Source organism: Populus alba, chromosome 4 (assembly GCF_005239225.2).
Source record: "Populus alba chromosome 4, ASM523922v2, whole genome shotgun sequence".
NCBI classification, from domain to species: domain Eukaryota; kingdom Viridiplantae; phylum Streptophyta; class Magnoliopsida; order Malpighiales; family Salicaceae; genus Populus; species Populus alba.
The window spans coordinates 8,425,011-8,449,979 of record NC_133287.1 but is presented as its reverse complement, the minus strand read 5'-3'; the positions used below and the strand labels follow the sequence as shown (position 1 = coordinate 8,449,979).

General features: G+C 36.2%; 4 protein-coding genes and 1 long non-coding RNA gene across 9 annotated transcripts; 2 read left to right on the top strand and 3 right to left on the bottom strand.

Moving 5' to 3' along the window:
• Nucleotides 1-517: 517 nt before the first annotated feature.
• On the bottom strand, nucleotides 518-4,848 carry LOC118048782 (5-oxoprolinase 1). The gene is given in 3 exon segments (XM_035058586.2): nucleotides 518-893; nucleotides 896-4,649; nucleotides 4,756-4,848. Coding segments are annotated over 2 exon segments (3,813 nt in total). The 5' UTR covers nucleotides 4,634-4,649; nucleotides 4,756-4,848; the 3' UTR covers nucleotides 518-818.
• Nucleotides 4,849-7,368: 2,520 nt separating this feature from the next.
• Nucleotides 7,369-9,387, bottom strand: LOC118049237 (uncharacterized). Of its 2 annotated transcripts, none has more exons than XM_035059194.2 (2): nucleotides 8,183-9,387; nucleotides 7,369-7,896 (listed from the first exon to the last, which is right to left on the bottom strand). In XM_035059194.2, the coding sequence occupies exon 1, from the start codon at nucleotides 9,243-9,245 to the stop codon at nucleotides 8,202-8,204; it is 1,044 nt and encodes a 347-aa protein (XP_034915085.1). In that variant the 5' UTR covers nucleotides 9,246-9,387; the 3' UTR covers nucleotides 7,369-7,896; nucleotides 8,183-8,201. The 2 variants fall into 2 exon arrangements, with proteins under 2 accessions (XP_034915085.1, XP_034915076.1); XM_035059185.2 differs by having other exon boundaries at nucleotides 7,370-7,903.
• Nucleotides 9,388-10,855: 1,468 nt separating this feature from the next.
• On the top strand, nucleotides 10,856-13,374 carry LOC118049222 (uncharacterized). 4 transcript variants are annotated; one of them, XM_035059174.2, is made up of 3 exons: nucleotides 10,856-11,028; nucleotides 11,379-11,434; nucleotides 11,524-13,374. In XM_035059174.2, exon 3 carries the CDS (start codon nucleotides 11,543-11,545, stop codon nucleotides 13,211-13,213), a length of 1,671 nt encoding a protein of 556 aa, XP_034915065.1. In that variant the 5' UTR covers nucleotides 10,856-11,028; nucleotides 11,379-11,434; nucleotides 11,524-11,542; the 3' UTR covers nucleotides 13,214-13,374. The 4 variants fall into 4 exon arrangements, with proteins under 4 accessions (XP_034915065.1, XP_034915059.1, XP_073264617.1 ...); XM_035059168.2 differs by lacking the exon at nucleotides 11,379-11,434; XM_073408516.1 differs by having other exon boundaries at nucleotides 11,379-13,374.
• A 4,751-nt stretch (nucleotides 13,375-18,125) lies between these two features.
• On the bottom strand, nucleotides 18,126-19,565 carry LOC118049179 (uncharacterized). Its single transcript, XR_004687619.2, has 2 exons — nucleotides 19,078-19,565; nucleotides 18,126-18,827 (listed from the first exon to the last, which is right to left on the bottom strand). It is a non-coding gene; the product is annotated as an uncharacterized lncRNA (long non-coding RNA).
• Nucleotides 19,566-22,532: 2,967 nt separating this feature from the next.
• Nucleotides 22,533-23,967, top strand: LOC118048898 (geranylgeranyl pyrophosphate synthase 7, chloroplastic). The gene has a single exon (XM_035058752.2). The coding sequence runs from the start codon at nucleotides 22,710-22,712 to the stop codon at nucleotides 23,805-23,807; it is 1,098 nt and encodes a 365-aa protein (XP_034914643.1). The 5' UTR covers nucleotides 22,533-22,709; the 3' UTR covers nucleotides 23,808-23,967.
• Nucleotides 23,968-24,969: the final 1,002 nt, after the last annotated feature.

The following is a 24,969-nucleotide window of genomic DNA, read 5'->3' as shown; positions in this document are numbered from 1 at the left end:
AATTGCAAGTTCTATAACTATTAGTTAGCTCCTCCATGGACCATGGTGGGTTTACAACAGGACAGCTCAGTTTCAGATTGGTGAATCTCAAATTGGTCATATAGCTTTTGACCTGGCATAGGCAGACAGCAAAGTTAATCAATCAACAAATCCACAAATGACGCCAAATGTTAATTTGGAAAACAAAATCTATCAAAGGCAAGTGTTTTGGAGGGAGAAGGTTTTGGTGGTTATGGTGGTTTTTTGCATTGATGGAAGATAGAACATCAAGATATTGCAGGAAGACAAGTGTTTTGGTAGTTTTTTGATGAGAAGGTTTGGGTAGTTTTTGCTTTGATGAGAAGATGAACATCAAGATATTGCAGGAAGAAAGGGAACATACTAAACGATGAATTATTTCATTTGTGCATTTGAGAACATTTCATAACCACCCAATATAACAGTCTGGAGTATCACTATCTAGGAGAGAAAAAAACAATAGCAAGTTTAAGAAAAAAAACAAAACTCATGCCCAAGGAAATAAGAAAACTCCTGAGGCATCAGTTCTTTTTTGCCAGAATGTTGCAAAAGCAATGGAGCTGCAAAACCGGGATCAAAGCAGAAACAGCAATGGAATCAACCTGTAGCAAACTGGGCAATACTGCAAGCTATGCAGCATCAGCTGATACAGCAACTACAGCAAGTTTCATAGCACCAACTGCTCTTGATGCAGTCATAGCACTCAGAACAGGCATCTTAATGCAGCATCGGAGAAACCAACAACAAATCCACCCACCACCCACCACAACCACCTCAAGGCAGCAGTTTGTACCAGAAAATCAACATGAACCCCACCCACCACCTCCAGGAGTTAAAATCTCAAAGAACTCCCCTGCCTGCACCTCAAACTGTGTTTCTTACCTCCAAGGTAAATTCTCCGTTTATCTTTGGTAATTAGGTAATTGGCCCCGCGAGCCCCATCTTTTCCCCCCTTCAGACCTTTTGGTGCATGCACACGCCTTTCTGAAAGAATACTCACTACAACTGGCCGCCTGAACTCTATCTCTCTTACAAGCCCATCACCCCCTTTATGAAGCCCAGATCCTCCACTGTTCTCTCTTAGTCCGAACTTATGCAAAAGAACAGGATACCTTTGCTCAAAAATCTCTGGATCAGTCATACGGGTATTGGTCATATGGCACTGGACTCCACTTGTCCCATCCCAGCGAGGACCAGCACCACTTCCACCTCCAATTGTTTCATAATAGCCAAAAGTATTATCCCCAAAAGTGAGATTATTCATGCAACCCTGAGAACAAGCACAGGCCTGAAAGGCAGTAAGTACAACATCTGTTACCCTCTGAGATGTGAGAACATTACCTCCAACAACTGCAGCCTTGTCACTTGGAGAGAGGAATGAGCCTTTAGGAATATGGATTCCAACCGGGGCTAAACAACCTTGGTTGAGAGGAATATCAACATCCACCAAACAGCGAAGGCAGTATATGACTGCAGCAGCTGTTACTGCTTCTGGTGCGTTCCAATTCCCATACACCTCAGGGCTTGTCCCACTAAAATCGAAAAATGCTTCCCCTTTATTAGAATCAATAGTTAGTTTCAGATGTATGACAGAGCCATCATCCATGCTATCTTCTTCTTCTATAGTTACATTATTATTCTCTCCAAACTTGTCTGACTGGGATGAAACTCTAGCAGCAACTGATTTGAGCATTTCCCCTCACTGCTTTCTTCTGGCATTTAGCTGTACATAGGTCATATAGGCCTGAACAGTTTCCAAACCATACTGCTCAATCAATTCTTTGATAAGGGAGATGCCTCTCTGGTTTGCAGCTACTTGTGCATGTAGGTCTGATAAATTGTCTTGAAGCCGGCGAGTTCCAGGGATTTTATGAGCTGATTCATCAGAACCAGGAAACTGGAGAAGGTTAACAATTCCTTCTTCCTGAAAAATCCCCTTTTCTACAAGCTTAAATGCTTTAATTGCAGCTCCTTCTTCCCATATTGCCTTTGAAAAGGGGGGCATGCTTCCAGGAGTAATACCCCCAATCTCTGCGTGATGTCCTCTACTTGCAACAAAAAAAACCAGCTTACCATTATCAAACACAGGTGTGATGACAGTTATGTCAGGAAGATGGCTACCTCCGGCACTAGGATGGTTGGTGACCAAAACATCACCTTCATTCAAATTTTCTCCCCAATAATTGAGCTGCCACCGAACAGTACTGGACATGGCTCCAAGATGCACAGGGACATGGGGGGCATTAGCAACTAGTCCCCCATCAGGGCCAAAGAGAGCACAAGAGAAATCTAGCCTTTCCTTGATATTTGTTGATATGGAAGTTCGCTGTAGCGTCCGTCCCATTTGTTCAGCTATTCCCATAAATCTGTGATTGAAAATTGAGAGCTGCACAACATCTGCGACTTTTTCGGCTATTTTCACCGTGCTCATGTTAGACTCAATTTCAATTTTGATGTTTCCATGTATCGTTATGATAGCTTTGCATTGGGGTTCCACTACCACCGTGCTATTTCCATTCATGATGATTGCAGGGCCAGGTATGATATGTCCACAACCCAGATCATCAAGCTTGTATAGAGGTGTATCAAGCCACCCATTCCCAAAGTAAACCATATAGTGGCCTTCCACTTCCAGGGTACCAGAAGTGGGTTCCAGTACTTGTGGCTTCAGTATGTTAGTGACTCCAATACCACGAACTCTGACGTCACATATAAGAATATTCCTATTCTGTAGCTTGAATCCGTACTCCTGCTGGAATAGCTTCACAAACTCCACTGCATAGTCGGACCCTGACCCATCTTCACTGACATGTTTCTTTACCATGATGGCAGTATCCGTGCCCTCATACCGCAAGTTTAAATATGTTTCTGTTGTAATGTTCTCCTCTCTGAACCCTTGCTCCTGTAGCTTCTGCCTTACCTGCTTCAGTAACGTATCTTCTCTATGGGAAGCCTCCAAGATGGAATCAGGGCCATAAACAGCAGAATATGGCTCTTGTGCCTCTTCAACAACATCTGCCAAGCCCATGCCATACGCACTCAAGATCCCACAGAATCTGTGAACAAGTACTTCTTTCATGCCCAACGACCTGGCAATAGCACAAGCATGCTGTGGGCCAGCACCTCCAAAGCAAGCAAGAGCATGGTTCCTTGTTTCATGGCCCTTCATCTCTGTCAACTGCCGTATCGGACGGCACATTGTCTCATTTGCAACATTCACAAATCCCAGTGCAATCTCTTCCACAGTCATGTCCTTAGCAGATGAATCTTGGCTCTTCCTATAGGAGTTTATTTGATTGGCAAGCTTCTCAAATTCTTCCCTTGTTGCCTTGATATCTAAAGGCTGATCTTCGTTGGGGCCAAAAATGGATGGAAAATGATCAGGAATGACAAATCCTAGAACGAGATTGGCATCGGTAACTGCCAATTCCCCACCTTTACGATAACAAACTGGGCCTGGATGAGCACCCACTGATTCTGGTCCTACCCGGAAAGCTCCAAACTGGAACTTCAACTTTGATCCACCACCAGCAGCAACAGTGCTTATGTCAAGTTGAGGTGCTTGAATAATGGCACCGGAAATCTGGGTTTCAAGGACATGTTCATAACTCCCAGCATAACGGCTCACATCCGTAGATGTACCACCCATATCAAACCCAATAAGGGGCTTCTCTGTTTCAAGCCCAAAAAGTGTCTGCGAATAACCAACAACTCCACCTGCAGGACCAGACAAAACAGCTTTGTGTCCTGAAAACCTATTTTCCGGTGCAAGCCCTCCATCCGATTGCATAAACAAAACATTCACCTTACCCAACCCTTCATCAAATTTTGACATAAAACCTGACAAATAATCCTTGATAACTGGGGTTAAGTACGCATCCACGCTAGCAGTTAACCCCCGAGGAACAGCTCGAACCATGGGAGTCAAAGAAGAAGACAAAGAAACATGTCGAAAACCCAAATCAACAGCAAGCTTTTCCACAGCCAATTCATGTTGCGGAAACGTATAAGAATGCATCAACACAACAGCCAAACAACTAATCCCTCTCTCCAACAACCCCTTCAACAAAGGCTTCAAACCTTGTTCATCAACCGGCTTCACAACCCTCACAAGCTCACCCGACACCCCTTTAACCACCGAACCCAAACCATCATCCCCACTCTCATTAACAACAAGCTGAACTCTCTCATCAACCTCAATAACCTCCTCATAAAGGTTGGAGGGTTTCGAAACCGTAAGATCAAAGATATTCGGACGAGCCTGATTACCAATCTGCAACAAATCCTTAAACCCTCGAGTGACACACAAAGCAATCCTCTCCCCTTTTCTCTCCAACAAGGCATTGGTAGCTACAGTGGTCCCCATCCTAATCCACTCAATCTTATTCGTGGGGATTTTGGAGGTTCTGGGAATCTTCTCTCCTGTATACTCCTCAAGAATCCTCCTAATCCCTTCCACCGGAGCATCCTCATAATTCGCCGGATCAACAGATAACAGTTTCAAATCCCTACCATCACTCTTGCCTGGAATTTCCGCATACACATCGGTAAACGTTCCGCCTCTATCTATACAAAATCTAAGCTTTTCTTCTTCCTTTTTCTTGAAACTTCCCATCAAATGATCGATCAATCTATCAACAAAATAAATAACAATCCAAATTAAAACAAGAGAGTTGAAAAATTAGGCAGCGATTACTCGATGGATTGATTCAAAGGAAATGAGAGAGAGAGACTTACAGGGTGATTGAGGAAGAGAGTGAGGAAGGAGCAGCTGAGGTGGCAGTACTGTGGAGCAGAACTGGGTGGAGTCGTCTAGTTTTTAATATAGTTGCTAAACCGGCCAGAGTTGACACGGTTAAAAAACCGATTTTAGATTTTATAGGTTAACCCGAGTTAATTTAGATTAACCTTAAAAAACTTAACATTTTATATAAAAAAAATTAAGAAAAAATATATGTAAATATAAGATATAGATATTGTAAATAATAAAATTTAAAAGAATATTTTAAAAAGTTTTTTATTTTATATTAAAAAAATATTATGTTAAACTTTTAAGTTAAAGTATTTAAACTAAAATTTTTTTTATTTTATATTAAAGAAATAATTTTTTTTAGAGAGTATAAAATATATATACTAATGAGTTTCAAATCCTACATTAAAAATATATAACTTTTTTCTTAAGAATATAGAGTATATATACTAATAGGTTTCAAATCTCACATTGAAAAAACTTAATTTTTTTCATAGGAACATAAAGTATATATACGAAAAGACTTCAAATCCAGTATTGAAAATATATTATATTATCCATTTAAGTTGAAGTATTTAAAATACATTGAAAAAACATAATATTTTTATTGGAAATATAGAATATATATATATTAATGGGTTTTAAACCCCACATTAAAAAAAAAAAAACACCGGATCTCGTTTGAGTTCACTTGGATCATGGGTTGACCCACCAGATTAACCGGGTTTTACCAAGCTGTTGTCCTAACCGGTCTTTTTATTAAACCATACCAGTTTAGCTGCCAGGCCGCCAACTAGATCAGGCCGGGTTTTATAACCCGGGTTTTTAAACACTACTCTGCTGGCAGAGAGACACGGTATAAGCAGGAAAACTAGGATGTTTATTGAATACAACTTTCTCTCGCATAATTTAATAATTGAAAAAAATAAAGGCAATCTCGATTTAGTCCCAAACCTATATATTTATTGTCAATTACATCCTAAATTTATAGGATTTATTAATTAAATATCATAAGTTTTATATATTTATTAATCGTTCTCTTTTGTCAAGTTCAAGTCTAATTTGCATATTTTTTTTACGCTAAAAAGCATTTGATTTGATGAAAAGGTCAATGAGCATTACCATTTTAGGTTTTTGAAATGTTTGGGACCAGATTGATAAAATCTATAGGTTTGGTAATTAAACTGAAAATGAGTGTATTGGTTTAAAACTAAATTGAGGTTTTCCAAGTGATAGCGGTAAATAATAATTTTTATTTTTTAAAATATATTTTTAATATCAACATATTAAAATAATTCAAAAACATTAAATAAAATTAATTTAAAATAATAAAAATAAAATTAAAAACAAGATTGGACTCAAGGACAAAACCAAGAATGTCATAAAATCCATGTATAATATATCAATATATTAAAACAATCTAAAAATATCAAATAAAATTAATTTAAAATAATAAAATAAAAATAAAAACAAAGTTTAACTCAAGCTAAAGATAGACAAATACAAGAATGTCCTAAAATCCATGTATATCATATATCAACTCTCCTGAACCAGTACTTATTTTCAACAAAAAATGTCATATTATAACATAAAAGGATAACATAAAAGGATGTTTAGAAGTGTTATTATAATTATTTTTAAAATTGTTTTTATTTGAAAATATATTAAAATAATATTTTTTAATTTTAAAAAATTATTTTTTGATATGAGTGCATTAAAATAATCAAAAAAATATTAATTTAAAATAAAAAAAATAAATATTTTTAAGATTGTTTTAAAAATACAAAATCCAAGTTGTATTATACTGCTGCTGCTACAGGATGAATCTGTGCATGAGATTGAAAAACTACCAAGCAAAACATAACTATAATCACACACGGAACAAATATCCATGGAGGTACAGTACAGTACGCGTCGGAGGTCTTTTTCAGCTTTCATGAAGCTGTTTAGAAAACAGTATAAAATCATATTTATTTTTATTAAAAATTAAATTTTTTATATATTTTATATTATTACTAATATTAAAAATAATTTTTTAAGAATAAAAAAAATATTACTTCATATATTACACAAAAAAACACTTTAAAAAAAGAATATCAACGCTCCAAACAGAAACCATATCTAAGTAAAGATTCGTGAGTTTTAGCCGACCGATTTCTAGCTGATATTAGTGTTTTCAGCGGTGCAGAAAGTAGAAACCTCTACCCTCACATTTTCATGGGGTATTTTTTCTCCTGCCTGCAGAAAAATAGAGTTCAGTAGGAAATCAGAAAACATGCAAATTGAGCTACGGTTCATTTACCTGTTTCATGGGCTGTGTGTTTTCGCTACACTGGGAAGCTGCCTACATTGCTATTTGACAGATGAAACATATAGCTGAAGCTCCAAAGGATACTGTTCTCCTTTAACAACAATATCGCATCCTTCCCAAGCAGATCGAGTGTGTTTGGTAGTGTGGTAGTGGTTGCTTTTCAAATAGCTTTTCGTGCTGAAATATATGCCAATGATGTTTTTTCATTTTTTAAAAATCATTTTTGACATTAGCACATCAAAACGATCCAAAAAGTACAAACCGAACTCAATTTTAAAAAAAAAAAAATTCAAAATTTAACGAAACGCAGGTTGAAACGCGCTACCAAACGGTCCAAACACATAATTAAACTGTTTGTAACAATCGTGAAAAGGTTACCAGTTTCCAATTAACTAAATTTCAAGCCTATTTGTTGATCAATTGATCAGAAAGCTCCATTAAGTGGTGAAACCATCACAGTAAGAACCAATGCTAAGTTCCATTTCGAGCATGCGAACCACTTTAACATCTGATTAGCTGACTCTTCAGTTACTCTTTATGACTTGGTTCAATTTGAAGCATGCTAACTACTTCAACATCAAAATGAAGCATCACTGGTTCGAACTAGTTTGAACTCATGGATCACCGGTGGAAAAAAATTGCTTCTCTCCTGTTCAATGAAGACTCTAGATGCTTCCTCGAGCTTGAACTTAAGCAGATGACTTCCTAAATTTTCTACAGAATACACGGGTAAGAGTTTCAAGCTCGTAGCCTCACTATTGCAGGTTCTCCCGTGAATGATTTGGTCCTTCTCTGTGGGGTGGCAATGGGACAATACCTGGCATCTAGTTTATAGCAATTAAAGATATGGAAACAAGCCAATCTCAAATAAATTGTAAGACTCGCTGAATTTACATGAACCGCATAATGCAAGATTAGTAACCAACAAAGAGGAACAGGGGAAATTATTTTTATCAGAGACAACTAGCACAATCATATGATAGGAATGAATGAACTCTCGTTACCTTAATTTCCCGTAAATAATTACATGTAACTAGTTACAAAAATATAAATTAAAAAAAAAAGAAGCCTGCATTAGAGAATGCACAAGGAAATCTACTCACAAGTCAACAAAGTCATTGCCTATTTAGCAGAATTGTCAAGAAGCAACCTCAACCGAAGAGCCAAAACATCAAACTCAGCTACTCTTTGCTCCCTCCACCTCCTTTGAAAATCCTTCTCCTTCTTCCCTTCCATAGAACTATCCAACCTCTCTTTAAGTACAACCTTCTTGACCTCCTTTACGCACTCGTCAAACACATTTAGAACACTCTTAGCCACACTCTTTACTGCCACACCACCGCAGCCACCTACACATCCACTCACCCCCTTATCCACCTCCCACCCCACATTGCCTTCCCTCATTTTCACAACATACCCATCATCAAATTCATCCAAATCCAACGACTCCAGATCATTCAATTCATTACTCGCATCTACATTTTCGCAAGGCAAAGCAAAAACCGGCAAAAAACTACCTTTAATACCCACCAAATCCTCATCCAGTTTCGTCCTTTTAACATTATCAGGACGAACACTACTCACATTACCATCAAAATTACCATTACTATTACTACATGTACTCTTATTACCTCCAAAAGGCGAGCTTGAAGCAAATTCAGGGCTCCAAAGCTGGTTAGAGAGATCAAAAAGAGAACGATCATGAGGCGATAACAATGAAAAATTGAACCCATTACGAGCAAGGCGCGAAGACGTACTGCGAAACTTCTTACGCAGCCTTCTCATTTTCTCAGAAAGCTGAGATTTTGTGTAAGGTTGTGACATTGAATTGGAGAATCTGTCATAAAAAAAGGGCAAGTCTTTAGGAAATGAGAGGCCTTGAGAGGATGAAGAGAGAAGGCCTTGAAGGAAGCTGATTTCATCAGGCTCGGACCAGATTCTGTGGAACTTAAAAGGAGGCGGCTTTGATTCAGAATTAGTGGTGGGAGTGGAGATTGCATCTGGGTTTGTGGTGGTTGGTGTGGTGGTGGAGGAAGTTTCAAGTTTTGGAGAGAGGAGGTGGTGGTGGAGAGAATCAGGTGTTTTGCGTTTGATGGGGAGCTTGGAGGCTGAAGAAGAGGAAGAGGATTTAAAGGGGAGATGTTGTGGGACTGGGGTGGAGTCCATGGCTATGTTTTGGTTCAAGAAGGGGGTTAGGGTTTGATATCAAGGCTTGAGAGGATCTGGGACTTTCGAGTTTGGGGAGTGCGAGAGAGTTTATGGGCTGATTTTAGGAGGGTGAGGGATGTTGAGACGCGAGATTTGAAGACGGTGTTGGTTTGATGAAATGTCATGGTAAATTGTGGATTTGGATGCAAAATAAATAAAAAATAAAAAACAGCTAGTATTTTTATATTTTTAAAATTAATAATATTTTTTATTTTCAGATACTTTATATGTTAATGTCAGAAATAAGTTTTTAAAAATAAAAAAAATTATTTTAAAAAAAAATATTATGAGTTATACTGATTTTGTTGGGTAAGGTTAGGTGAGGAGTGAAAAGAAAAGGATGAGCAGTTGGCTAGTGGCATTGTCTATATCAAGTTTTGGTTTCCAAAATTAGATTTCTCCACCTTACATGTACATGCAAGAACTAAGGAGCCAAAATTAGATTTCTCCACCTTACATGTACATGCAAGAACTAAGGAGATGAGAGACAGTTTTCTGTTGATTTATTTTTAGGGTTAATTTCTTCTATTTTTAAGTGAATTATACTGGTTTTTAAATTGGAGAGTCATGAGAAAAATTAAAGGTAATTTTAATTGTCAAATTATAATCTAATTAAAACTTGATTTGAATTAAAAAAAACTTATATTGTTAAATTTTTAAAATATTATTTTAATTGACTCATGTTAATATATATAATTTGTAACAAAATCACGAGCCAACCGAGTTTAATAACATGTAATATATGTTTTTAACGAAATTGTATTTGCTAGATTGAAAGCCTATGCTTATTTTTAGTGAAAAGAAAAAATAAAAATGCTGTGTTCATTTTGTTTGAGAAACATCCACCATGTGTGAGATATGCATGTCAAGTGTGCATCTCCAAATCTCATGAACAATAAAATCTGTCATCTATCTACACATTAAATTTTTAAGCAATTGTTCTTGGCATGACTCCAACTAAACTTATTTTTAGTATCATTTTTGTAAAGGTTTAGTTGTTGATTTTACCATGCACGAAACCCAAATTCTTGACAAAGGATGTGTTTGGGAACGCGGTGTAAACCGTGTTCCCATCAAATTTAATTTTTTTTTTGTTAAAATTTAATGTGATTTGTACTTTTTGGATCGTTTTGATGTGCTGATGTCAAAAATAATTTTTAAAAAAAAAAAAAATCATTGGCATGCATTTTCGGTACGAAAAATTATTTAAAAAGCAACAGCTATCACACTGTCAAACATGCTCAAAGTAAAAGAGATGATTTAGTGGTGTTTTTTTTATATAATAATATAAATATTCATGTTAGTTTGTATGTATTTTAATTAATTATATAAATTTTTGAAATTAATAAATTATTACAAGTTTTTAGTGACTAAATATGAAACCAACTTGAAATGAATATTAAGTTAACTAAATAATTATTTCATAAAACTTAGTTAATTCAACATAATTAAGTCAACGTTGAACATAAAACATTTAAAATATATATATATTTTAAATAATCGACCTTCGAAACAATAAAATCAAGCAAATATCAATGAATGGGACACCTTCCCTTCATTAAATCCCTGCCTTTGTATTGCTCCCTCTTCCCTCTTCCCTCTTCCCTCATCAAAGCCTATAAACATAAAGCAAAACAAAAACCATCGAAGAGCAGGCAGAAATTTCACATGGATTCGTGAGGGCTTTCTGTCTTTCTCAAGCACTGACAAAGTAGAAGGAATCACTCTGCTTACTTATCAGGTTCCTCTCTCTCTATACTTTTGAAGTTTCGAGATTTTTATTGCCTTTCTCAATAATTCTTTGAAGCAAGGACATGGTTTTTGTTGCTTGTATGGAGATATATAGAAATGAGAAAGAAAAATTCAAACTTTTGAGGAACAATAGTGCATAGTGACCCACACCCACATGCCCATGGTTTGCAAATTGGTAGCAGCTGAATGTTTGAAAATTCTGTGAAGGTGAATAAATGTGTGAATGTGTCTAATTCTGAGATTTTGGCAGGCAACGGAAATGTGAAAGTTTAATGAGAAAATCTTTTGGCTTGAACTTTGATCAAGCTTTTTCTTTTTTATTCAATCTGATACTTAAAGATGTTACAGTTACATGTTAGTTGCCGATGCAGAATGTTTTGCAATTGCTTCCAAAGGTAATAGTTTAGCACTTCATAATATTTGTCAAGATGTACAATCCCAATAGAATTCATGTCTCATCCGATACTTTGTCCTGATTGATTAGGTAAAACTTTGGCAAGAGCATGGCTTTGCTGCATCGAACTTTTCCATCTTTGATTTCAACACCACTCAAGAATTCCATTCATCCACGTGTCTGCAGTTCTTGGTTTGAGGTGGCTAGATTTCTTCATGATGGCACAAAAACGGAAAGTGATACAGTTGTAAGCTCCATATGTGATTCATTAAGGAGAGGATATAACTGGGATACCCTGAATAGAAAATTTGGGTCTCTTCAGCTCAACAATTTGCTTATAAAAAATGTACTGCTGGAATTGAAGGAACCAACCGATGCAAAACGGGCTCTAGGCTTCTTTCATTGGTCAGCAAGAAGGAATTTTGTGCATGGGGTTCAATCATATTGTCTGATGATTCACATATTAATTCAAGCTCAGCTGATTATGGATGCTCAGGCATTGCTTGAATCAATTCTGAAGAAAAGTGCAGGGAATCCTACAAAATTTTTGGTTGTGGATTCCCTCCTTAGTAGTTATAAGATTATTATATCAAGTCCCTTAGTGTTTGATTTGCTGGTTCAGGCTTATGCGAAGCTGAGAATGTTTGAGATTGGTTTTGATGTTTGCTGCCGCTTAGAAGAACATGGGTTCACCTTAAGCCTTACAAGTTTCAACACCTTGATTCATGTTGTTCAAAAATCTGATAAAAGTCCCCTGGCATGGAAGATTTATGAGCATATGCTTCACCGAAGAACTTACCCAAATGAAGCAACAATCGAAAGCATGATAAGTGCTTTGTGTAAGGAAGGGAAGTTGCAAACAATTGTGAACATGTTGGATAAGATCCATGGAAAGAGATGCTCTCCTGTAGTTATTGTTAATACTTGTTTGGTATTTAGGATTTTAGAGGAGGGACGAGTTGAACCGGGCTTGGCTTTATTGAAAATGATGCTTCGAAAGAACATGATTCTGGATACTGTTGCTTACTCTTTGATTGTTTATGCTAAAGTCAAGCTTGGAAATTTGAACTCAGCAATGCAGGTCTATGAGGAAATGCTTAAGCGAGGTTTCAATGCAAATTCTTTTGTGTACACTTCATTTATAGGAGCTTATTGTAAGGAGGAAAGAATTGAAGAAGCAAATCAGTTGTTGCAAGAAATGGAAAACATGGGTTTGAAACCATATGGAGACACTTTTAACTTTCTCCTTGAAGGTTGTGCTAAAGCAGGAAGAGTAGAAGAAACTTTGAGTTACTGCAAGAAAATGATGGCGATGGGACATGTTCCCAGCCTTTCAGCTTTCAATGAGATGGTAGGAAAGCTGTGTAGAATAGAGGATGTGACACGAGCAAATGAGATGTTGACGAATTTGTTAGATGAAGGGTTCTTAGCAGACGAGATCACATACTCTAATCTAATTTCTGGTTATGCAAAAAACAATCAGATTCAGGAAATGCTCAAACTCTACTATGAAATGGAATATCGCTCACTCTCTCCTGGATTAATGGGTTTCACTTCCTTGATTAAGGGCCTCTGCAATTGCGGAAAACTAGAGGAAGCAGAAAAATATTTAAGAATTATGATAGGTCGATCTCTAAATCCTCGTGAGGATGTTTATGAAGCATTGATTAAAGTGTATTTTGAAAAGGGTGACAAAAGAAGGGCTCTTAACCTCTACAACGAAATGGTTTCTAAAGGATTGAAGCTTTGTTGCTCGCATTATTTAGGTGCCAGTACATAGAATATGGAAGGCTTCTTGCTGGATTAGAGAAATTTAGTGTGAGCTTTCAAGTCGGAGCATCAAACTGCCTTGGCAGGTTTTTGCTTGAATCTTATGTAAAGAATCCTCAAAAACTTGAAATAATTTTTAAATTTTGTTTGATGGGTCCCGTTTCTTTTCTTGATACGAATTGGATAAATGACTTTATCAGACAGTAATGGTTTGGGATTGATGGGGACACCGAACCAGAAACACTATTTACGCACGCGTATGATAATAGACGATGGAGGATAGCCCAAACCATTGAGAAATTGGGCTTTAACTTATGTTTTTGGGTTTAATTTATATGGACTTTCAGTTGAGTTTTATTAATTTGGCTTTATTTGTTGGGCTTGATTTAATTAATGTTGGATATTTTATTTAATGGGCCATAAGCTCAATTGCTTATTCAAGTTAGGGTTTTAGTATAAATACCCTACTTCTCTAAATGTTATGGGACTTTTGAATGAATGAAAAAATGCAGATTTGCACATCTCCAACCCCTCTCCTCCTCTTCTTTAGCTTCTTTCTTCTTTAAAGCTTCTTTCTTTTTCTTGCTTTAATTCTTTTTATTTGTTGTCCCGCGTCAAATTTGGTATCAGAGCACGGCTTTTAATTGTTCTTACAATTAATCGATCTATGTGTTACAATTAATCTGAAAAAAAAAAAAAACTGTTCATTTAAAAAAATTACTGTTCATCCTCTTCGCAGCCGCAAAAAAAAAAAAGGCCCTGCCATCCTCTACGCACCCACTGTTCACTGTTCAAACACTGTTCATCCCACGACTGTAATCGGGTTTTCCAGCAGCGGCGCCCCTGCCATCTGCGACGTCTCAGCCAGTCACAGCGGCGTCCCTTCCATCAGCGGCGCCTCAACCAGTCACAGCGGCAGACCCACCACCGAGAAGACCTGCACATCAGTCCACCGATCCACGCCAATTTGCTACCTCCGACACAGACCAGCGGCAACCACCAGATTGACACCGCAAGAGACATCAATGGAACTCTGGCTTCAGCAGCACAAAACCACCAGCAACAGCCACCCACAAACCCATCACAGCCAGCACTGACTGGTGGTTCACCGCAACAAAGGCAGCACAACAGACTTCACCTACCACCGTCCACAGTGCCATCACCTTCAGCAGCCACAACAGGTCGCCCATGCTTCATCTGCCACCGCCCCAGTGTCGTCGCCCTCAACCGTCAGCCACAGACAGAGCAGTAGAACCGGCCGGCGGCAACCACCACCTTCAACAGACTACAACTAGCCTCGCCTTCAGCAATCACGCCGCGCCGCCAGCAAAAGCAACAAAGCAATTGCAACACAGAAGAAAAGAGTTGCACAGAAGAAGAGAGTTGAGGCGAAATTAATTAACCCTGCCACGTCAGCTCCTGGAGCCACGTCATCCGCCACGTCATCACTCCGGAACCACATCAGCAGTTCAGACAGCTACACCACTGTTCGCCACGTCAGCAGAATCGCCACGTCAGCTGCTACATAATCTACTGTCCATCCGCGATAAATTCCACAACTAAATCTTGGTCGGTAAATTACTTTACTCTTTGGTTTGTTGATTTTTACTTCTTTGGTATTGCACTTAGTATTCGAAATTATCATTAATATTTCTTTTTGTGCCAAAAGAAAAAATTCCCAAAAAAAAAAAAAAAAAAATCCTCATCAGTATTTTTATTTGTTAATTATGTTCATCAACCTCTTTCATTAGTGATAGCTAATATCTTGTTCTATTTGATAATTATAAGTTCTCGTTTGTGACATCGTGTTTGATTAATCATTTACACACAAAAAAAAAAAAATCTAGTATTACATGCTTACAATTTTATTAGTGTAATTTGTTCTTAATTAATCTCCACATTTAAAAAAAAAAAGATAAAAAAAAAAATTAGCTTTATTTTTGTATTGTGATTTTACATGCAAGAACCATTTGTAATCTCAATTCCATTTATAAGTTAGTATTGCATGCATTTGTGTCACGATCATCTAATGTCTAAGCTCAAGTTTACACTTACTGTAGACTCAACCTTTAGTGATACCCTGATGATCATTCCAAAGGAACTGCAAACTTAGGTGATCAACATGTTTAGAAGAATTGAGCCCCGAGAGAGTTTTCGAATAAGACACTCAAAGACCGATAAATATCACAAGAATAATCATTATGGACAAGATCACTCTGAGCGACACCAATATGACCATCATTTAGGTTACTCTAAACACGATGACTTTGATGAGCGAGTCTTGAGTCCTAACAAAATAGAAGCCCCCACTTTTGATGGTCGTTATGACCCTTGGATATTTGATATGTGGATTCGTGATATGGATCAATTCTTTGAGTGGTATAATTTGTCTGATAATAAGAGAGTTAGATTTGCTAAGATGAAACTCATTGATAAAGCCAAAATTTATTGGAGAGATGTTGAGGATTGCTTAGAGATGAGAGGTAAACCTCCTATAATTGATTGGATCAAAATGAAACAAAAACTTCAAGAGAAATATGTACCCCAGTCTTATAGGAATAAACTCTTAGACCAATGGAACAATCTAAGACAAGGGAATGAGTCTATCAATGAGTATATAAGGCAGTTTAACGATTACATGATTAGATGTGCCATAAGAGAGAGTGAAGCCATGACTTTGCGTAGATTTTGTAGAGGCTTAAATGATGATCTTAGAAGAGAAGTTGTATTTCAAGGTGTATCTACCCTTAACCAAGCTCATACCTTAGTTAAAGACTACAAGTTGGTCACAAAGAATCAGTGGAAGAATCATCAGGACTCTTCTAGTATCCCTACTAGGTCCCAATTCAGAAGTAATGATTCTTTGTTAGGTGCTTCACCCCATAGACCTAATCCTAATAGCGCCCAACTTTGTAAGAAAGATAGGGGTAAACGAGTTGTCAATGCAGTGTCTAAGGTGAGTTCAAAGGTTAAGTGTATTAATTGTTTAGGTTTTGGTCATATCTCTTTAGATTGCACCTCGAAACCCTTAGTCGTCCAAAAACACAAGGATCTAGGTAAAGAAGAATATTGTAGTGTTGAAGTGTATGAGCCTAATCTTGAGGATTTTAGTGACCTAGATGACGAGGATGTGCAAGAAGAGGGACCCAACACAATGAGTCCCAATGAGCTTGAGAATAAGGTTAAGAAAGAGTCTGATATGTCTGCTTTAATGGTAGAGGAAGTTTTAGGAAACTCTTCAGTGGAATCACCTATAGAGATAAGTATGGTCTTAGAAGAGTCTCATGATATTAGTTCTCCTGAATTATCTGATTCCTCACCCCATATGCTTGGTGTCCAGCACATCATAAGTTTAGAGCAACATGTTGAGCTTTTTGACCCCTTACCTCATGCACGTGATGAGGAAGATGAAGATAATCCTAGTTTACTGGATTGTGTCCATACCATACCTACAGAGGTTTCAAATAATGTTTGTCTCATTCCACACCCTCAATCATTTAGTGTTCATAATTACAAACCTGAGAAGCCTATAGAACACCTTCCCATATCTCCTCATGATAGGATGTCTAAGTCAGCTGAGTCATTACCATGTAGGGTTCATAATTTGCATATTGAGATCATGAAACAAATTCAAGCAAGTAATGAACAATACAAATTTCGAGCTGATTTACTTAAATATCATAATGCACTTAATGTTGGAGATTATTTCATGATACAGATTAGACCTGAACGGTGTCCTTTGGAAACCGATCATAAATTGCAAGTAAGTAGTGCTAGACCATTCAAAGTGTTGCAAATGATTACATCAAATAATTATGTCATTAAATTGCCATTAAACTTTGATATTAACTCTACTTTGAACATGAAAGACCTCAGTATTTATAAAATACAACCTACCCCTGATGCTCCTTTTGATACCCCTACCTCATTATCCATATCTTTGGCACAAAAGGAACATATTAATGCTACTTTGAATGCACAAGTTGTTTTTACCAGGGATGGTGAACTTCAGCAAATCCCAGTATATGGACTCGACGACCAGATTCATACTATACTTGGATTATCAGAGAGACATCACAACAGTTTGATCCTTATCTTTGAGAGCATTATCGGAGCTGCCTTAACCTATACTCAACGGGGTCGAGTTCTTCCAACCCCGGGAGAATTGATGGGGACACCGAACCAGAAACACTATTTACGCACGTGTATGATAATAGACGATGGAGGATAGCCCAAACCATTGAGAAATTGGGCTTTAACTTATGTTTTTGGGTTTAATTTATATGGACTTTCAGTTGAGTTTTATTAATTTGACTTTATTTGTTGGGCTTGATTTAATTAATGTTGGATATTTTATTTAATGGGCCATAAGCCCAATTGCTTATTCAAGTTAGGGTTTTAGTATAAATACCCTACTTCTCTAAATGTTATGGGACTTTTGAATGAATGAAAAAATGCAGATTTGCACATCTCCAACCCCTCTCCTCCTCTTCTTTAGCTTCTTTCTTCTTTAAAGCTTCTTTCTTTTTCTTGCTTTAATTCTTTTTATTTGTTGTCCCGCGTCAGGGATTTAACAAAAAGGTAAATTGTCAGCCAAGCAGCTATACACCAACAATTTGGAATCATCTGACGGTGCCTACAGGGAATTTCTGCTAATCCATAGTTTTGAACTGCATTTAAAAGTGTAAATTGGCTATTGAGATTATTAAGGCTGTAGCAGATAGATAACCACTATTCCCTTCTTTCACATTTACAATCAAACCGATCTCATTCTTGATAAATTTCATATTGATCAGTGACAACGTTCTTCTTCAACTGCATTACAATGGCCACTGAGAATACAAAAGGTTTTACTCGGTTTCAAATCATCGAAGCCTAAAAGACTGCCAGATCATGATACGAGGCAAAATGGTAGACACATCCATATAAAGGTAAAATATACGATAGAATTGAAGTTATTGTACAATGTAGAAAGATAAATGCAGGCCAATATAATTCGAAATTCCGGTGGTAAATGAATAACTGTACATTTAGACGGCCAAGAATTCTATCAGTGACCTGTGGCACAAAAATTATCATGGATAGAAGCACAATCTTATAAGCAATTTGTCAAGTACTTTAATCTCTTCCATTAAACAAGGCAAAGCAAGACTCAATTCATGCAAAACTTCCGTACATCCAACTGTTCCTCTATCCTGTCCTAAATGGTCATCCATAATCGTCCTTGTCCCACCAGAAAGTAGATGATGTGGATGTCAGATTGTTGCATGGAGCACTGGGTCTAGCAATGAGATGAATCCAATTTTGTGGATTTAATCTGGACAATGAGAAGAAATGAAGTCTACCCAGACAGCCTATTGCGACACCAGAACAGAGGATTTCAGGAAAGCCAACCGATTCTCGGTGAGGTCTATCTTCGGGTCTAGCAATGAGATGAATCCAATTTTGAGGATTTAATCTGGGCAATGAGAAGAAATGAAGTCTACCCAGACAGCCTATTGCGACACCAGAACAGAGGATTTCAGGAAAGCCAACCGATTCTTGGTGAGGTCTATCTTCTCCTCTGCTTCCGCTGCCTTTTCTGAAACCCCATGGACAACATCCCTGGGAGCTTTCTCTACAAACTATAAAGTGAGATAGATTGTAAGCATGTTACAAACTATCAAGAGCTATGAATGTTAAAAAAGATTTATCCTAGGGTAAGAGACTAGCACCAGCAGTCTTTACTTAACATCAAGATGTGCTAGGGCCTGGAAAATTATAACCTTGGATCATACAAAATCCATAATGATCATGGTTCAGCAATCCCTTATTTTGAGGGGGAGATTTGTGGGCATAAACGCATGTAAAAGTTGAGTAGAAAGATGCTCATACTTTTTGAGAACTGAGACGAGCAACAAGTCCATCATACTCTACTTGCATCTTGGAGAGGCGCTTTGAAAGGCAATCTACTTCAGCAGATATATCGACCATATCTGCAAGAGGAAGATAAGCTTCTATTCCCTCACTGGCAACCAGATGTACTGATTGGTTTGCATCCCCTAAAGCACAACAGAATTTACATCATTTAGAATTAAAAGTTCAAAGGCCAGTCACAAGTAAAGGAAAAATGAGAGAAGGCAAAGTAATATATGTCATTTATAACTGGCCCATTTACAAGAAAGAAAACAAAAGGCGGAAACAAAGCAGAAAAAAGCAAACTGGTTTGGAAACAAACATGCCTGGAGGAGAATCTGTGAAATGGACATTTTGTAGATCTAGTCTGGAAAGAAGAGCTAAGACTTCCTTCTCGTTCTGCATTGACAGTGACTGTTATTACCATGCTTAGTGTGCACATGCACAAACTCAACAGCCATGCTAGAAGTGTCTGTTAAAGAACCATCTCAACCCAAAAGCTTAAGCTATTAGGTGAGGTTCCAAAATATGATTTATATTATTTTCTAACACACCCCCTCAAGTGAAAGCTCTTTGGGCTTGAAACTTGTACAGGTCCACATTACCTTGTGTTTAATTTTTATCAAATAAATGGAGATGATGAGATTCGAACTCGTGACCGCTTGGTCATCAAGGCTCTGATACCATGTTAAAGAACCATCTCAACCCAAAAGTTTAAGCTATTAGGTGAGGTTTCAGAATATGATTTATATTATTCTCTAACAGTTTCTTCCTTAAAAAGGCTACTATTCAATCACCTTGCCTAAACATCTGTAAATCGCAATAGAAGAATGATACAGCAATGACATGTTTATAAACAGCATGCAAAGAAGTGGTAAGATGAATCCCGTGCATAATACCCTTTCTTTTATCAAATAGAAAACATAACATTTAATGAAAGAAACAGAGCTAAAAAGACAAGTGAGAGCATAATTCACTATCCTTCAAAAAACATTATCTGGATGGTTGGGGGCAGACCACTTCAAGTGCTAAAATATAACTTATGTTAGTTTTCTTGGCATGAAAGGGCATTTACATATTATAATCAGTTTGGGCAGCGGAAGTTTGAGAATTTATACAAGTAAGAATCCTTTTTCCCAGCTTTACTGACCAGCGGGATTGATTAGAATTAATAAAAAATATTAAACAATTGGAACCCTCGAAACAAGATAAAAAAGAAGAGGCACTTTTACTGTTGTTCATGTTTCCAAAGGATAAAAAGGGAAAATATCAACAACTATCCATCCATTTTGTCAACTTTAATTATTTCTTGTTAATTTTTTTTTTTAAAATGACATAAGGAAAAAAAGCTTGGAAAAAAAAATCCGCTTTGAAGATATGATATGTTTCCCCTTTTCTTTTAATATCATAATTGTTTTAGTACATTCAATGAATAAATCACTTCTAATCTCAAATGACCGGTGGAATATTCTCATGTATAGCGTGTTTATTAGTTTACAACAAGTAAAATGCTCCATCATATTCAAGCAAGATGCATGATAACTTATGAAGACCAAGAACGATCATCATAGATTTTTATTATATTGTTAAATTAATTAAATTTATTGGATCTAGTTAAATTAATAATTTGGGTTTATATTTTTTTTTCTTTAAAAATACTATCGTCGTTTGACTATTTTTTTTTTATTATAAAAACACTATCAATATGTCATATAGTGTGTGTTTAGAAAGATGATTGCAGTTGCTTTTCAAAATGTTTTTTATTCAGAAAAATATGTCAATAATTTTTTTTTTATTTTTTAAAAATTATTTTTGAAATCAGCATATAAAATAATTTGAAAACATTAAAAATATATTAATTCAAAGAAAAAAAAATTTCAAATTTTTTTCGGAACTGCTTTTAGAAAGTACTCCCAAACAAACTCATAATATATGCTACCAATCTACATTTACATGAGTTACTTTTTTTCAAATTGAATATTGTTCTTATTTTCAGCCTGAAATATTTAATTGATTTGTAATAAATTTTTTTTATTTTGCTTTGATTTACGTTCTACCAACTTATTACCGTCTCATACTTTAAATTATGAATCTCATTTATTTGTTTTTTCTTAAAAAATATATAATCCTATATGTCACCACTTTAAAATGTTTCATCTAACATACATCAGATTTTTTGGCTTGATGACATTTTAATATTATTTTTTTGGGATTTTTAAAAATTGATCTTACGTACAGTACGTGCAAGCTAAGTTTCTAGTCTGTTACTAATTATTAACATGCTGGAAATTAAGTTATTTGGTATACTCTGCATAATAATTTAAAAATCTTATTAAAATAGAAAGAAATGAATAAATTTCTTAAGCAGTAACACAAGTCAACTCACGAAGAAAGAAAAAAAAAAGAAATTTCTTGATAATTTGCATTCCAAATTATTGCAGTGTCAAAGTAAGTGAGTGTACCCCGTTTAAAAGTAAGTGAGTGTACCCCGTTTAAAAGAAGAAGAACGCAAAGCACATGGTTCGTTCACTTAGCAATTAATTGTCTACATTTACATGTTTTCCCTCTCTTTCTCTATGCAATAATTCATGAAAGAAAAAAAAAACTTTGGTACGTTTTAAGTGTAGGTGAGATGTGGACCAGCCTCCAAAATAAATGAACAATTCTTTTTTTTTTTTTTTTTTAATTTTACTGATAAGAAAATTCTAATTAATGTATTATAAGTCGTTGTCTTACTAATATCTTATTTATTTTTGTGTTTTTTTTAAAATTTTAAAAATTATTTATTTTTTTATTTGCTTTAAATTAATATTTTTTTGCATTTCTAGATTATTTTGATACGCTGATATCAAAAATAATTTTTTAAAAATATAAAAAAATATTATTTTGATATATTTTCGAGTGAAAAACATTTAAAAAACAATTATAACCACACCCCCAAATACGCCCAAAGGTTTTTTAGACTATTTTAAAAATGCATTGCATTTTTTAGTGCATTCAAAATAATTAATGACTGTTTTTTCTTTAGATTCTAGTTTTTAAGTTTGAGAATGGGGTAGCAATTTGTTAAAAAATATATCAAAATAATATATTTTTTAAATATTATTTTTAATACCAGTATATTAAAATAATCTAAAATATAAAACACTAATTTTAAATATATATATATTTTTTAAAATTTAAAATGTTCCAAAAGCCCCTTAAACCAAATATATTAAGGAAATGAAAAGGTTTTCTTAATTACTGGATCATTATGTTGAAATTATGATATCTTAACTAATATATTCATAAGAAAGATAGTTTTTTTACAGGGGAAGCATAAACTAATAATCACCAATCATATTTTAATTACAATAGAATATTTTCAAATCTCAATAATAAAAAGTTAAAACCAAACTTTTTGATGCCTCCAAGAGCCAGCGAATGAAGCCAAGAGTGCTGTCGCAAGGGTCCAAAGCCATGTAAAAAGGAATAATAAGCAATGCTAAATCAGCATCTTTTCCAGTCATCTTCTACCATGTAAATACAGCACTCATCTTCAACAGTCCTCTCGAGAACCTATCTCATTAACAGCCCCTCTGACCTTCTCCCAAGATCACATCTGATCAGTCATGGCCTTCTCTACAACAATCTCTTTCTATGACAATTCGCTTCTCCTCAAAAAACCCATCAATGGCCTTATAAACAACCAGCCGAGAACCCCATTAGGTCACCTCAAATTTGCGCCCTTGAAAATTCAAGCCACCTATGTTGCAGGTCCATCTTCCAAACACTCATTTCAATCCCAAGAAGTGGGCAATAAGTCACAGAAGGTCCCTTTACTGGCGTTCGAATTTAAGGAGTACATGATCAACAAGGCAAATCAGGTGAACAAAGCACTAGATGAGGCGGTACCCTTGCAACATCCCCAGAAAATCAATGAAGCCATGAGATATTCTCTGCTCGCGGGTGGAAAGCGTGTTCGTCCAGTTTTATGCATTGCTTCGTGTGAATTAGTGGGAGGAGATGAGGGGTTAGCAATGCCAGCGGCTTGTGCACTGGAGATGATCCACACCATGTCATTAATCCATGATGATCTTCCCTGTATGGACAACGATGATCTCCGACGAGGGAAGCCCACAAGTCATAAAATATTCGGCGAAGATACTGCAGTTCTTGCTGGCGATGCACTCCTCTCACTTGCCTTTGAGCACGTAGCTAGGAACACCAAGAATGTTTCATCGGACCGTGTGGTCCAAGCCATTGCTGAGCTTGGATCAACAGTTGGATCAAAAGGTCTTGTGGCAGGTCAGATTGTGGACATTGACAGTGAAGGTAAAGAAGTGAGTTTGAGCACGTTGGAGTATATTCATGTCCATAAAACAGCAAAGCTCTTAGAGGCGGCGGTTGTTTGTGGGGCGATAATGGGAGGTGCAGATGCTACAAGTGTCGAAAGACTTAGGAAATATGCTAGGTCTATCGGGTTGCTGTTTCAGGTGGTGGATGATATACTGGATGTGACCAAGTCCTCGGAGGAACTGGGGAAGACAGCCGGAAAGGATCTGGAGAGTGACAAGGCGACCTACCCCAAGCTGATGGGCATCGACGAGGCCAAGAAATTTGCTGCCCAATTGGTTGATGAAGCCAATCAAGGTCTTGCTTTCTTCGATCATGTCAAGGCTGCCCCGTTATACCATTTTGCTAACTATATTGCTACTCGACAAAATTAATGGGGGTTTGGATTATATATATACATATCCCTGATTTCGCTTTGTTTCTTTGTTTGATTAAGGATATATATAGTAATTGTATTTCATTATTCTATTAAAAAAAATATAGGATTTTCATGTTTTTATCAGAGATAGATAGGAGTGCAATTTCCGATGTACTGAATAGTTTTCCGTTGTATGATAACGATAAAAACAACTTTATATATATGTAAATGTAAATGTATATCATGATGGAAGCAATTTTTTTTTCTTTTTTATTTTATTTTTGGAAGAATGATGAAAGCAACTTAATGGAATGTAATATTAGTGGAAAATCCAAATCAAAGCAACATAATTGTTAGATGACAGAACGTTTGATGCTATTCAGTGAAGGATCGGAAAATTTTACAAGTCCAATCGTTGCTTGTGACCGGATGTTTACCACCGGTTCCTTAGACTTTCCTTTGGTCACCGGGAAAGACAGATTAGCTTATATATTTGCTGCCCTCGAATTAACCTGGGCATATTTTGAATGTTGTCATCATCCACAGAGGTTTAATAAAAGAGAGAGAGAGAGAGATAGAGAGGAAAAACCATCGTTACCAAGAGCTTCAACAAATTACAGGATCTTGCTTCGTGACAAAGGATGGATGGTGGAGTCTGTTAAAACCCTTTGCAAATCTTGAAGGTCAGAAAAAAGATTAGCCATGGCTCTGTAGAGGTCAGCTTTGCTCTTGTGCCCTTTTTTGGGCTTCACTCCCTGTACAGACTCTTCATTGGTCCATTCGACGTCTCCATGTTAATTCTATAATACATTATGAAATATTCTAAAAGACAGGTTAATTTTCTCGTTAAGGGGATTTCCGATTTGTCTTTTTTTTTTTTTTGTAATTTTTTTACTACACCGTTATATATCTAAATTAATGGTAAATTAAAATACATTGATTAAAAAAGGCCGAGATTTAAAAATAAAGGATTAAGATTAAAAACATGACAAAAAGAGATGGTTTTTCTAAATGTGAGACTAAATATATAGTTTGGGCCTCCAACTTTTCAAGTTATAAACTTTCAATCCTAACAAATTATGACATTCAATTTTGATCCAAAACTTTATTTTTTTATATTTTGGTTCTTGGTTTTAGAGAGAAGAGAGAAATTTATTGAATTCTAGTGGTAAAGAGAG

Bases quoted from the DNA above. Each gene is read 5' to 3' on its own strand.
- LOC118048898 (XM_035058752.2), top strand. From the start codon at position 22,710: ATGGCCTTCTCTACAACAATCTCTTTCTATGACAATTCGCTTCTCCTC.
- LOC118049222 (XM_035059168.2), top strand. From the start codon at position 11,543: ATGGCTTTGCTGCATCGAACTTTTCCATCTTTGATTTCAACACCACTC.
- LOC118049237 (XM_035059194.2), bottom strand. From the start codon at position 9,245: ATGGACTCCACCCCAGTCCCACAACATCTCCCCTTTAAATCCTCTTCC.